The 13,197-nt window shown below is 50.7% G+C and overlaps 1 protein-coding gene across 1 annotated transcript; it reads left to right on the top strand.

The window, feature by feature from the left end:
* The first annotated feature begins 1,790 nt into the window (after window positions 1–1,790).
* On the top strand, window positions 1,791–7,736 carry LOC135891502 (hepatic lectin-like). The gene is made up of 6 exons (XM_065419044.1): window positions 1,791–1,833; window positions 4,328–4,435; window positions 5,843–5,917; window positions 6,440–6,591; window positions 7,115–7,227; window positions 7,601–7,736. The coding sequence occupies exons 1-6, from the start codon at window positions 1,791–1,793 to the stop codon at window positions 7,734–7,736; spliced, it is 627 nt and encodes a 208-aa protein (XP_065275116.1).
* Window positions 7,737–13,197: the final 5,461 nt, after the last annotated feature.

Raw genomic sequence — 13,197 nt, 5'->3', positions numbered from 1 at the left:
TATGACTTTGGGCAAGTCAGTTCTCCTTCTCTCTGCCTCTGTTTCCCCTCCCACCTGTTGTGTGCCTTGTCTGTTTAGAACGAAAGCTATGAGGGCAAGTTACTGTGCATGTCTGTACGTCACCTGGCATAGAAAGGTTCCTATTTCAGACTGGATCTTTGAGTGCTATCATAGTACAAATAATGGCTAATATAAACAGCACAAATATAGCCATATGTTAATGAGCATTACATCAATAATTGTGTTTGGACAGCAACATTAAATGAATATAAAACATTCACCAGATGAATTGTGACTTAGCTGGAAGCAGTTAAATTTTACAGTGAGATACAGCACAGAAAAAAATGGAAGAATTCAAACAAACCTCCCAAGATTTCTCAAGGGGCGAGATTATTAAAGGCACAAGTGATGGGTAGACAAATAACTCCTCCTATTGCAGGGGTTCTCAAACTGGGGGTTGGGACCCCTCAGGGGGTCACAAGGTTATTACATGGGGGGTCGCGAGCTGTCAGCCTCCACCCCAAACCCCGCTTTGCCTCCAGCATTTATAATGGTGTTAAATATATTAAAAAGTGTTTTTAATTTATTAGGGGGAGTCACACTCCGAGGCTTGCCATGTGAAAGGGGTCACCAGTACAGAAGTTTGAGAACCACTGTCCTATTGCCTGTGCAAGGCATTTAGGCACCTAACTGCCATTTGTGCCTTAGTTCTATCAGTAAAGATTTATTTAAAAATTATTCCGGAAAGATGACCTGAGGCCCATGTGTGTTTGTACTGGACACCGAGGTGTAAAATAAACCCAACGTCTTTGCAACAAGATGTCTTGGAGTTAGGAGACAAGTGACAGTTGAGACCTCACAGTGAAAAGCTACTTGTTTTTCCAAGTTCCATCATTCGAAAACATTGCGTGACCTCAAACATTACAAATTACCATGAGACTCTTACTAAGCACGTGAGATTTTGGGCTCAAATGAAGCTTTTTTGAGAGTTGGAAAAGGGGTTGAAAGAGCACTTAGGACTTGATTCTCCTTTATCCTGCCCCTTTGTGCAGGCTTTTATACCAGTGCAAAGGGAGTGCAAAACACTACCGTTCTGATCTGATTGCATGTTGCACCAAATTAAATGACTGCACAAGGGGCAGGGGAATTGGGTACCTAGAACTGAAAACGCTTTAATTACAAAGTAAGGACTATAGCTCCATAATACATATATTTGTAGGACAATGATCAGCCTGGGATCCATTTTATCTTCTTGTGTAAGCATATCCACTGGGACACCGCCGGTTCTGTGTGGAACAATTCTGTGAGTGCTTAGCAACTGCTTTCCAAAGTCAAGAGTGCTGTGATTTTCTTCCAGAAAGACGGTTCTGAGCTGTTGCTTTCCAAACCCTGCTTTTGTGACCAAGCTGGGGTTTTTCTTACCTGCATGAGGGGAGCAGCTTCAGGAACCAGGCATCTTGTATTTTTGCTCTTGCACAACTTAAAATTGACCAAGAGAGTTTTGAATAGAAAGAATGAGCTGGTTGGCCAGCCGAGACCTTTTAATCTGTTTGAGCAGAGAAGTTATCAGGACCACGTTTGAAATGGAAGCAGTCCAAACGGCCAGGGCTAGAGGGCAAGTTGCCTGGGACATGGTGTGAGCACTGCAGGTTATACATTAACCTCTGGATTTAACATTCCCAGTGGAATTGTGAATTCTCTATTCTAGATATTCCAGTGAGCAGGGTTCCACTTTGCCATGTTCTAATGCCATTTCAAGTCACCTCTGCCTCTCAGGCATCATTGACAGCATGGACAAGGACAGGCTTCAAGATGAGCTGCACATTTTTAGAGGTAAGCCCTCTTCCTTCCCTTCCATCCAATATCTCAGGAACGGGAGGAAACAGAGAAACGGGTCTCAAGACCAGATGAATGGGCAGTCATGGGATAAGAGGGAAGGTCTTCTCACGGATCAGTAGCCAGTTAAAAGATAGGAAACAAAAGGTAGGAATAAATGGTCAATTTTCAAAGTGGAAAGCAGTAAATAACGGGGTCCCCCAGGGATCTGTACTGGGGCCAGTGCTGTGCAACATATCCATAAATGCTCTGGAAAAGGAGGTAAACAGTGAGGTGGCAAAGTTTGCAGAGGATACAAAATTACTCAAGATAGGTCAAAAACTGGGAAGAGACACAAAGGGATCTCACAAAACGGGGTGACTGGGCAGGAAAATGGCAGATGAAATTCAATGTTGAGAAGTGCAAAGTGTAATGCACGTGGCAAAACAGAATCCCAACTATCCATAAAAAATGATGAGGTCTAAATTAGCTCTTACTATTCAGGAATGAGATCTTGGAGTCACTGTGGGGAGTTCTCTGAAAACATCTGCTCAATGTACAGCAGCAGTCAAAAAAGATAACAGGATGTTAGGAACCATTAGCAAAGGGATATACACCTCAACCTCGATATAACGCTGTCCTCGGGAGCCAAAAAATCTTAGCGCGTTATAAGTGAAACTGCGTTATATCGAACTTGCTTTGATCCACCGGAGTGCACAGCCCCGCCCCCCCGGAGCACCGCTTTACCCCCCGCAGCACTGCTTTATATCCGAATTTGTCTTATATCGGGTCGCGTTATATCGGGGTAGAGGTGTATAATAGGGCAGAAAATATCATAATGCCACTCTATAAATCCATAGTATGTCCAGACCTTGAATACTGCATGCAGTTTTGGTTGCCCCATCTCAAAAAGGATATATTAGAATTCTTAAAAGTACAGAGAAGAGCAACAAAAATGATTAGGAATATGGAACAGCTTTCATATGAAAACAGCTTAAAAAGAGTGGGACTGTTCGGCTTAGAAAATAAATGACTAATAGGGGGATATGATAGAGGTCTATCCAGTCATGAATGGTGTGAAGAAAATGAGAAAGTGTTATTTATCCCTTCATGTAACACAAGAACTAGGGCTCACCCAATGAAATGAACAGGCAGCAGGTTTAAAACAAACATAAGGAAGTACTGCTTCATACAACACACAGTCAACTGTGGAATTCATTGTCAGGGGGTGTTGTGAAGGCCAAATGTATAACTGGGTTAAAAAAGAATTAGATAAGTTCATGGAGGATAGGTCCATCAGTGGCTATTAGGCAAGATGGCCAGGGGACAACCCCAGTGTTCTGGGTGTCCCTAAACCTCTGACTGCCAGAAGCTGGGGCTGGACAATGGGATGGGTCACTTGATAATTGTCCTGTTCTGTTCACTCCTTCTGAAGCATCTGGCACTGGCTGCCATCGGAAGGCAGGACACTGGGCTAGCTGGACCATTGGTCTGACTCAACGTGGCCATTCTTAGGAGTCTGCTCTCTCTGCTGCTGCTGGACGGATGCAGCAGAGAAGTCTTTCCTTACCCTGACCTGTGAGAAGGGAGATGAGCATCTCTGGCCAATTCAGTCTTTGGCCTCTCTGCTCTGACAGGCAGGCTAATTAGTGCTAATTGTGCTGGGCTGTTTGGGATGAGGATGCTGGCCCTGCTGGGAGCTGTATTTTATGCTTTTCAATGAAAGGGAAATAGTTTGTTGGCAGGTGACAGAAGGAAGTGGCCTTTCTCCCACTGTAGAGATGTTATTGCTTTGAATTAAGACTCGTGGGCCCTGGTATTGTGAAAGGTCTGCGAGTGTCCAACTCGAGACGCCTCAGAGGGGCTGAGTTGTTTAGCGGGGCTGGGTTGTTTAGGCACTCAGCATTGTCTGACAACCGGAGTCCCCCTTAAGTTGTCTTAAACCGGACATGACGACCAGAATGTGCAGCCACTCTCCAAAGGCTGAGTGACAGGCCTAATTTCCCTGGGATGAAATTGGAATGTTTGTTAAACATCACTTAATGATGGGGGGGAAATAATCCTCTAGAGGGCACGTGCGAAACAAAACTGTAACCCTAGATACTTGGTCACAGTCTGAATGGAAGCTTAAACCCTTCCATTGTTTGTGATTATTACCAGCCATTACAAGCACATTACAGTCATGAGAGGAGTGTCTCGTGGATGGTGAGACGCTTGTAAGCTGTTTGGGGCAGGGCCCGTCTCTGTTCTGGGTTTGTACGGTGCCCAGCACGCTGGGGTCCTGATCCAGGATCAGGGCTCCCAGGCACTACCGCAGTGAGGCTAAGAAGAAAAACCTGATAGATAGCTGTAAGTTGTAGTTATAAATGCCCTATCGACCTCTACACCAAGCAATTAACCATCTAATTTAGGGTTAATCATGTATTAACCCTTTATAAATGGGACCTTCCTGCAAAGCCGCTGCCAAACCTGTCAATCTGTGACCCTTCACAGTCTTTCTTCTGTTCTAAAGACAGGAACTACCTCCGGCAGAAGCTGAGATCCTCCCGCCCAGTCTACGTGCTGCTGGCGCTTTCTTACCTGCTGATCCTCATCCTGTTTGCGGTGTCGCTCTCCAGAGGTACCGTGCGTGGGGCCTTCGGGAGATGAAACGTTTCACGTCATTAATGAGGAAGGAAGTTGGGGGGACTCAGAGAGACCCCGTGGGGTCTGTGTGCTCAGAAGCCCTGGGGTCAAACCCTGATACTGTCTCCTTCTGGGTCCTTGTTCTTCTTTGTCTTGCCAGCGGCAGAGAGCTCATCCAAGAGCCCCACTGCGCTGGGTGCTGCGCGGACTCACGGAGCCAGCCCCTGCCTGTCAGAGCTCGCAGTTAAACTGACACAGGGTGGGAGAGGAAGCAGCTGCCCAGGCCCCCCCAGCAGGCCAGGGGTAGAGCAGGGAATAGAATCCAGTCTCCTGAGTGCCAACCGTGTCCCCTGCCTGTCCACCTCGGGAGCAGGGCCCTCGCCCTCTCGGTGTGTCCCTTTCTCTCCAGCTGCAAAGTGGGGGTGGTATTGTATGTTGTTCTCTACCTGGTGAGGGAGGCAGGTGAAGGTGAAGGTGTGATGCTCTAGCATTGTTACAGAATGTGCTCTATTGATTATCTTCATCAATCAGGTAAATGAAAGCCTTGCTCAAAGGGAGCCTGCTGGGCTGAGAGGGGGCGGAGGGTGATAAATTAGGTCAAACTTGTTTAACCCTTCCACTGCCTCACACTGAGGTCTTGTTGCTGGTGCTGGGGATGTTCTGCCGGACGTAGCTGGCAGCTTGAGCACTAGCAAGAGGGTTACTTCGTCAGCACTCACCAACCCAAAAGGGAGCCACGTCCTAGCCTCCTTGTGGCCATAACCCCAGGGCCAGGCGGATCCTCAGAGCTTCATGTTAGGACTTTTCTGTGCTTGGATTTTTGCACTGATGTTATGCAAATCTCTAGTCACCTTTCACGCCAGCACCGCTACGACAGCATAGCTACCCTAGTGCACCAACGCTTACTCTGGGGGACAAACCCTTGGAAACACCCACCGCAGCCTTTGCAAAGCCGCCCGCCCCTTTCTCCCCTGGTGCCTTTGGTTCAGGTCACGGTTGCTTGGAATTTCTGGTGCCCAGTGGGGATTGTCTAATGGCAGTTTTTTCCTTTGTGTATCCCAAGGTGTTTTTGTTTCCCACCAAACCTGTTAAATCCTGCTTCCTATTCCAGGCTGAACCAGGTTGTAAACCCGGGAGAATTAGTGCATTAAGGTGCCCAGATCACCTTGCCCTGTGATTGGCTGTAAGGGCATGGTTTTGGCTTTCCCCATGGATTAAATAAGCCTCTTTGGAAGGCGTTTCTAGCACACACAAGTGCTGGTGAGCTCACTGGGTAAAGGGTGTTGAAACCCAAAGATGACTCAATGCCTCTCAGACATAACAGGGTGGCAGCAGGGTCAGATAACCTGGCATGTGTGTGCTCTCTCTCTCTCTCTCCCTCCCCCCCACCCCCCGATTTTAGTTTCAATGCTCTCTTCACAACTTAATGAAATGCGCAATGAAGTGAAACGGAATAATTCCAGCAACGATTTCAAACGTAAGTACAGGGCACTGCCCTATGCCCCCCTCAGCTCCTGGCTCCTGCTGCCTCTGCTGTGCCCTCCCCATTATACGAGCCTCTTCCTTCCCAGTTCCTCTTCCCTCCCCTGCCCTCTGCTCTGCCCACCTCCCTGGGTTGCCCTCGCTCCTTCTGGCCACAGCTGCTGCTCCCTGCTGTGATCATTTCGTTGCAGGGTATCTGTTCAGTCTCTAGCACCAGGGATCCTAGCAGCAATTTGGGGGCATTACCTCTTCTGATTTTCCTTGGCTCACTTCATGCTGCACACAGGGGATCCCGGCTTCTGAACTATTTATTTGCTTTGGAGCCTGGGCCCCAGCTTTCTTCTATTTGTTAGGCAGAAGCAAACCCCTGTAGTATTGTGACTGGACAGTTCCAGCAATAACCGCTGCCTTGGAAGTCAGGTCCTTGCAGAGCTGGGGTTGTGCTGTCATTTCTACACGGGACAGGGTAGACCTACCCCACTTGGTGTCTCTGACTGCTGGTCCCTCCCTTTCCCAGTGTTCCCGTGCGGACCTGAGGCCCGGGAATGGGAATACTTCAGTGGGAAATGTTACTACTTCTCCTTGCGTGAGACATCTTGGCAGAGGGCGAAGGTGCTGTGCGAGGAGGAGCATTCACGCCTGGCCATCATTAACAGCCACACCAAGCAGGTAAAGACGAGAGAGTCTGGATGGAAAACCTCTGAGCTTCTTTCTCATGGCTTGCCTTCTCTCAAGGCCTCTCTGTCATTCCCGCATTCTTAGCACCCACAGGAACTAGCTGCTTCCCCCAGCTACCTCTGCATCACCCTTCTGTGGGTTCCCAATGCTACACGTGTAACAACTCTCTGTTGTGGGTGGCCGGTGGGAATTGAACATGGCAGCACCACCTCTGAAAGGACAGGCTTCTACCAGTTGAGCTGAAGGAGCAACTCCATTAGCAGTCCTAGGCTTTTGTGCTCTTTGTGCCAGCCACATAAAGGGGATGTGAGGCCCTGGCCCTGTGTGGTACATGCTCTGTTATGGGTCCCTGGATGTATGTAGTGACAGAGCCCTGTGGGGTGTGTTACACATCGCATAGACACGGCTCCACCAGCCCCGCTTCTGTTGTGATGCAAATGAAGAGTAAAATGGTGCTGATCCTGGTAAAGGAGATGACTCTGTGCTTCCTCCCCCACCCCACTTCCGGCCGCAGAATTTTATCATGTACAGGACACGCAACCAGCGCTTCTGGATCGGCCTCTCAGACCAGAACTCAGAAGGGGAGTGGAAATGGATCGACGGGAGCGACTCCACAACTGGTTTTACGTGAGTGCGGGGCCGACCCCTGCTGGCTATTGCTCTCCCTCTTCCTTAATGCCGCAGGCCTCCTGCTGCAGAAACAGCCTCTGTGTCTGTGGAGAGAGCCCGAAGGCATGGGGCTGGGCCACAGCGGGGTAAGATCAGGTCATGGGAAGCCGCATGGGGCGTTGATGTCCAACTTTCCATGGTGTGTAAGGCTGATGGTTTTCACCAGCAATGGGCCTACGCTTCAGTTTCTGAGCCGAGCGTCCCCCTAACTCCAGGACACGCCGGCTTCAAATCCCCATTATGTGCAGCTCAGGACCACCTCCAGCTTTGACCCCGCTCTGTCCCCTGCACCCCGTTCCTGCCCCTCCAACTGTAGCACCACTGTGTTTAGGTACTGGAAGGAGGGGGAGCCCAACGACAGCGACCAGAATGAGGACTGTGCACACGTCTGGACCTACGGGGAGTGGAATGACGTGCATTGCACATACGAGTGCTACTACATCTGTGAAAAGCCTGCACCTCCGTGAGCAGACCGGACCAAAGCCACCTCCCAGCCACACTGCCTGGACCTGCAGGTCAGTGCAGAGAGCCAGCGCTGCCTCCTGGTGGTGACAGAGATGCAAGCCAAGGTCCAGTACTTTGAGGCTGTCAACATCATACTAATCTTTTTACTTTTCCCCCCACTCTTCTGTTCTTAATTTATATTCCCTTTCTCTGTGTGTCCATTTCCGGTCAGTTCCTCCATGGGTCTCTCTCAGCCATTGGGTCCGTATCCTGGGGAGGACCCAGAATGGACCTCCGATGCTAAAAGTCTGCACTTCTACAGCGTGAGCCTAGGGCTGATCCAAAAAAATGTTTTCAAACAAAGACATTGTTGAAAAGTTGCCTTCTTGAAACCAAATTTTAAAAATGAGTTTTCAAAATGGTCTGGGGTTTTTACTCCCCATCTCCATGCCACTAAATGAAAAAAAGAGGGTGAAAGGGTGAAAATGGGAAAAATTTGAAACCAAAAATTTTGGGTAAAAAAATTTTTTTTTTAAATGAAAAGTTGTGAAGTTTTCAAAAATAACCAAATTTTCAAAATCCATTCCAACCCCCCCCACCCCCAAATTGCATCTGTTTTCATTTTTCAATCAACTCTGGCTGTAACAGACTCGTGTCCTCTGTGGGTTGGGCACCTCGGTAACATCCGCAGACTTGTGGGTCACGCGTGGATGCACGTAGAAAGTTACAGGAAAATAATGTGCCGTGTCTGCTGAAAACCACAAGAGGCCGCAGTGCGATCTGAGCCCTCCCTCTTTTTAGCAGGTGGCATAATGAGAGCACAGGGCAAAGTTTGATGCAATCAGGGGGCAAGTAGCCAATTTAGGATCGATAAGAGCAAACACAGATTTATCCAATGTGTGATTCCCTGCCCTCAGGGAGTCAGGCACAGTCCCTAGGAACGGGGTGTGCCCGTTAATAGCATTTATAGCCATCTCTGCAAGCTCTGATCGTGGAGTTAGAGGAATCATAGTGGGGATTAGGAAGAAATTCTTTCCCTCTGTAGCGCTAGTTATATTGGCAGAGGGGAGGGTCAGTTTTTCCTCTGAAGCAATGAGCCGTGGCCACTAACGGAATAGATGGACCCTTGGTATGAGATGGGGGTGATCCCAGACTAGCTGGGGCAGTGGCCCTCTCGGATGTGAATCCTCTAATGCTCCTATATAAATTCAGAGTTAATGGCCGCCTCTGCAGCTCTGTTAGCTTCTGTGGATTTGTTAACTCCACAGCTCCATAGGTGCTGGGACAAGGGGTGCTCCCACACCCCCTGGCTTACTGCGGTTTCCATTATATGCAGGTTGGCAGTTGGGTTCAATGGCTCTAAGCACCCCACAATACACATTGTTCCAGCCCCCCTGCACAACTCTGAGGTCTCTTCCCCCACCCTCCAAACCCTGGTGCTGTTTCCCCTATGAATTCTCTCTCTGTGGCATGTGACTCTTATATTCCCTACACGGGGAAAGCTCCTGGGGTCAGATAATTCTGGTGGTCGGAAAAGTCTCCTGCGAGGGACGGTGACAGATACATCTCTCTAAATCAGATATGGTTTGGTTCAGCTGCAGCTGGTCTGGAAATTAGTTCCCTGTGAAAAACTTCATTTTTGTCAACATTTGTTTTTGAAAAATATGGGGGAAGTTATTGAAACCACCCTCCCCCCCCAATAATTGTTTTTCAGCCAACAAAAACCAAACACTTTCCATTTATAACCAAACGATTTTACCTGCACATCCCTCCCCCCAAAAAAATATTGAAAAAGATATCTTGGAAGATAATGTCCATTTTGTCAAAAAATACATTTTCCATCCAAAAATAAAACTCTTGATGGAAAATTTACAGCCAGCTGTAGTTACAACCTGTATGCACCAGATGGTGCACTTCAGCCCACAGCAGAGCGCTCTAAATGGAAAGTGGCACTCAGCATAAAGCCAGCTTCCTTTGCTGTCTCCTGCGCTTTCTGTCCTTTCTTCATTGTACACTAAAAAAAGAAATTGAACAGGCTGCAAATTACGGGCCTAACAGTAAAACTATTTGGCTGGGGGGCTGTTGCTGCCCTGCCACCCTTGAGCACTGTGGTGATAATAAATAATTAATACTACCTAGCTCCTCTCATCAATCAGTCTACAAAGGAGGTGACTCGTTAGTCCCATTTTACAGACCTGCATTGTACATCCCCTTAGTTCTCAGCACTCTCAGCAGCTTACATGGGGTTATTACGTTCCTAATAAAAACAGCCGAGTTGGAAGTGAAATGGGTGATGTTGAATTCGGAGCCCCTGGTGCTCTGAGCACCCACCAGTCCCATTGACCTTGCAAATCAGACATCCCCTGTCTGGATTAGGAGGACGCACATGAGGTAAGAGTGACGCTAACACGGTTTATTAGGGGTGTTACGGGAGCCCCACGCATGGAGCAGGACTCCCATGTGCTGGGCGCTGTACAAAAGGTTCTTGTATACAAAACTAATTAATAACCTCTGATGTACAAAGACACCTAGGGCCCAAGCCTGTTTTCCTGGTGAAGGTCTGGGGCTGGATTCTCCAGTCATGTACCCTGGCATAAATCAGGGCCTGCCCCTTACAGCAGCACCTCGAGACCCATTGTGCTAGGTGCGGTACAAGCACAGAGTGAGAGAAAGCCTTAGAGGCAGGCTGGGGTGGTGTCCCGCTCTTCTGTGTACCATAGTAGCAGGGCCCCATCGCGCTGCGCCTGACACAGTCCCTGCTCTGCAGAGCTTGAAGTCTAAAGAGGTGAGACAGAAACCAAGGCCCAGAGAGAGGATGCAACGTCACGCAGGAGGTCAGAGGCAGAGCTGGGAATTGAACCCAGGTGTCCTGGCTCTGCCCAGTGCCCCAGTTGTGAAGGCTCAAGTGCCAGCGCGAAGGATTTGAGTCGGATCCTTCTCCTGGAGTAAGAATATCTTGCAGACAAGTCTGTCACCCTTGTTCCAGTTGGAGTTTGAGGGTAAAAGCGACCAGTGGGCTGTGCCTTGCCATGCCCCGACCCTGAGAGCACGGAGAACCACCCCATCAAAGGGATGTTTAGCATACACAATAGCTGGGAGGGATATGAAGGTGACAGCCACTTTCTACATCTCTTAGTTTGGTTAGGGTTGGAGAGGATGCACACTTGGGGGGCTCTGTGCACATGTTAAATAGCCAGGCAGCTGCTCTACCCCATGGGGCCGATACGCTCTTCCTCTGCGTTTCATTGGTGGACAGCGTTCGCCAGAGAGTTATACGGGTGAGTCCCCCGAAGGCTGGGGATTGGGAGTGGTTGGCAGGTGCCATTGGCGGAGTCACCAAGCAGAACAGTGCATCGCCCTGCCTGTACACAGGTGGGACCTCGCTGTGAGGTCTCCACCCCCTAATGTGCTGCAGCCTTCAGAGGGTCAGTCTGTCTCTTCAAGGTGGAGTGAGGCCGTCTGGGAAGCCGGGGCCCGTTGTTGTTCTGGCAGGGGCTAGCATGAGTAGGTGGGACTGGCTGGAGAATGCTGAGGTTTCCCCACACGCTTCATCACTCACAGAGCGGAGAGGGTCCTGCTCAGTGACGGGAAGTGGGCTGCGCTTCCCCAGAATCTCCTCCGGCAGCAGGGCCTTCCACGGTGCCGCCATTACACGAGATTGATCACATGTTAGAAACCTCAGCTCCTTCATCTGTAGCGGCTGCCTGGGGAAAGATTTTGCCAAGAAGCTGCTGCACTCCAAGGCCTGGCAACAGCATGCATTGCAACTGCCAGGGGACGCGTACTCGAAAAGGCCATGGCTGGAACGGCGAGCTCTAGCCAGGGGGACTAGAAAAGTACCTGGGGGCTAGAGCGGGCCAGAGAATGGGCAGGATCAGCTGTGACAAGTTAAAAAAGAAACTGCAAATTTCACCCAAACCTTTTGGGAAAATTTTCAACACAACAAAACTCAAAACAATTCCGGTTTGGGGTTTTGGGTCCTCCTCCACCCTGCCTCCCTTCTTCCCCATTCAAAACAGGAGGGAGAGAATGAAAACAAACAAACACACACGTTTGCTGCCAAAATATCTAAACTTTTAGTTAAACCAAACATATTTGTTTTTAGATTTAATTTAAAAACGGGGTGAAAATGTCTGATGAGGGCAGCAGAGGCCTCGCAGCGCGAGCCGTGGCTGAGCACAGGTCGGGGGGCGGGGGGGAGGCAGGAAATGGTGGGCTGGGGTCGCTGCTACACCCTGGCCAATGCTGCCCAGGCTGCGGGGGGAGGGGGGCAGTGCGGCCTAAGGGACATTTCAGGGCCTTGGTCCCAGGGGTGGAGAGCCCCTAGCCAGAGTCACACACCTGCTGCACATGGGCAGCCTCAGGTCCCCCAGCCCGGCCTGCGCAGCAGGCTGGGGCAGAGACCCAGGGCTGTGTGGTTACTTCTGTACCAGAAATAAGGGCTCCAGTAAGGGGGCCCTGTGCACCCTGGTGCATCTGACACCCTCCCCCAGGCCAGTTTCAGCCCCGCCACCACCTACCTGCTCCCCTGAGAGGGTCCCAGGGCCCCCAGTTATATCCCAGGTAAAACCCCAATCCATGAAACAGAGAAAAGGGTCTGGGGGGGGGGGAATCTGAGGGGTCACGATGGGGCAAGGTCCAGGGGGCATAAAGAGGGGTCCCAGGGAGCAGGGTGGGGGTGGTTCTGGGCTTTCTCGCTGTTGAGAATTTTCTTCAGTTTTTTTGTGTGTGAAAATGTTGGCAAGAAAAACCCTAGAGCCTCCCAGCCACTTCTCTGCACACCCCCCTTCATCCCCCCCACCCCCAACCGCTAGGGGATAAAAGCAGGTGGGGGTGGAGGGTGCGAGGGGATAAAAGCGGGTGGGGGTGAAGGCGGGTGGGGGCTGGGCATAGGGGCTGCAGGGGATGAAGGGGGTGGAGGGTGCGAGGGGATAAAAGCGGGTGGGGGATGAAGGGGATAAGGGCGCGGAGGGTGGGAGGGAATAAACACACTCCCCAACCCTTTCATCCCCCCGAACTACCCACCCCCCTTCATCCCCCTGCAGCCCCTATGCCCAGCCTCCACACCCCTTTCATCCCCCACCTGCTTTTATCCCCTCGCACCCTCCACCCCCCTTCATCCCCCTGCAGCCCCCACCCCTTCATCCCCCCACCCTCTTATTCCCCCCCACGCCTTTCATCCCCCCGAACCTCCCGCACCCCTTCATCCCCCCACCCCCTATGCCCAGCCCCCACCCCCTTCATCCCCTACACCCCCTCGCCCCCCGCCTTCACTGCTCAGCCCCCCAGCCCAGGCACCAGGGCGGGGCGGTGCCCCCTGCAGCCCCAAAGGGTCCGCAGCCCCCCGCCCTCCTCCAGTTCGGGTCTGAGCCCAGCCGGGCCTGGGCTGCTAATTGCGATGAACGGACCGTGGGGATTAATGTGGCTGCGCCTTAAACACCCCGGAGCCAAGACGGGGGGACGCGTCCCTGGGCGCCCCTGACC

This window comes from Emys orbicularis, chromosome 19 (genome assembly GCF_028017835.1).
Source record: "Emys orbicularis isolate rEmyOrb1 chromosome 19, rEmyOrb1.hap1, whole genome shotgun sequence".
NCBI lineage: Eukaryota > Metazoa > Chordata > Testudines > Emydidae > Emys > Emys orbicularis.
The sequence above is the reverse complement of the archived record's forward strand: the minus strand, read 5'-3'. Positions and strand labels throughout refer to the sequence as shown.

Excerpts from the sequence above, each read along its gene's own strand:
- LOC135891502 (XM_065419044.1), top strand. The coding sequence starts at position 1,791 with ATGGACAAGGACAGGCTTCAAGATGAGCTGCACATTTTTAGAG. Across the intron at positions 6,592-7,114 it reads TTAACAGCCACACCAAGCAG|AATTTTATCATGTACAGGAC; the intron begins GTAAAGACGAGA and ends TTCCGGCCGCAG. Across the intron at positions 7,228-7,600 it reads GACTCCACAACTGGTTTTAC|GTACTGGAAGGAGGGGGAGC; the intron begins GTGAGTGCGGGG and ends CACTGTGTTTAG.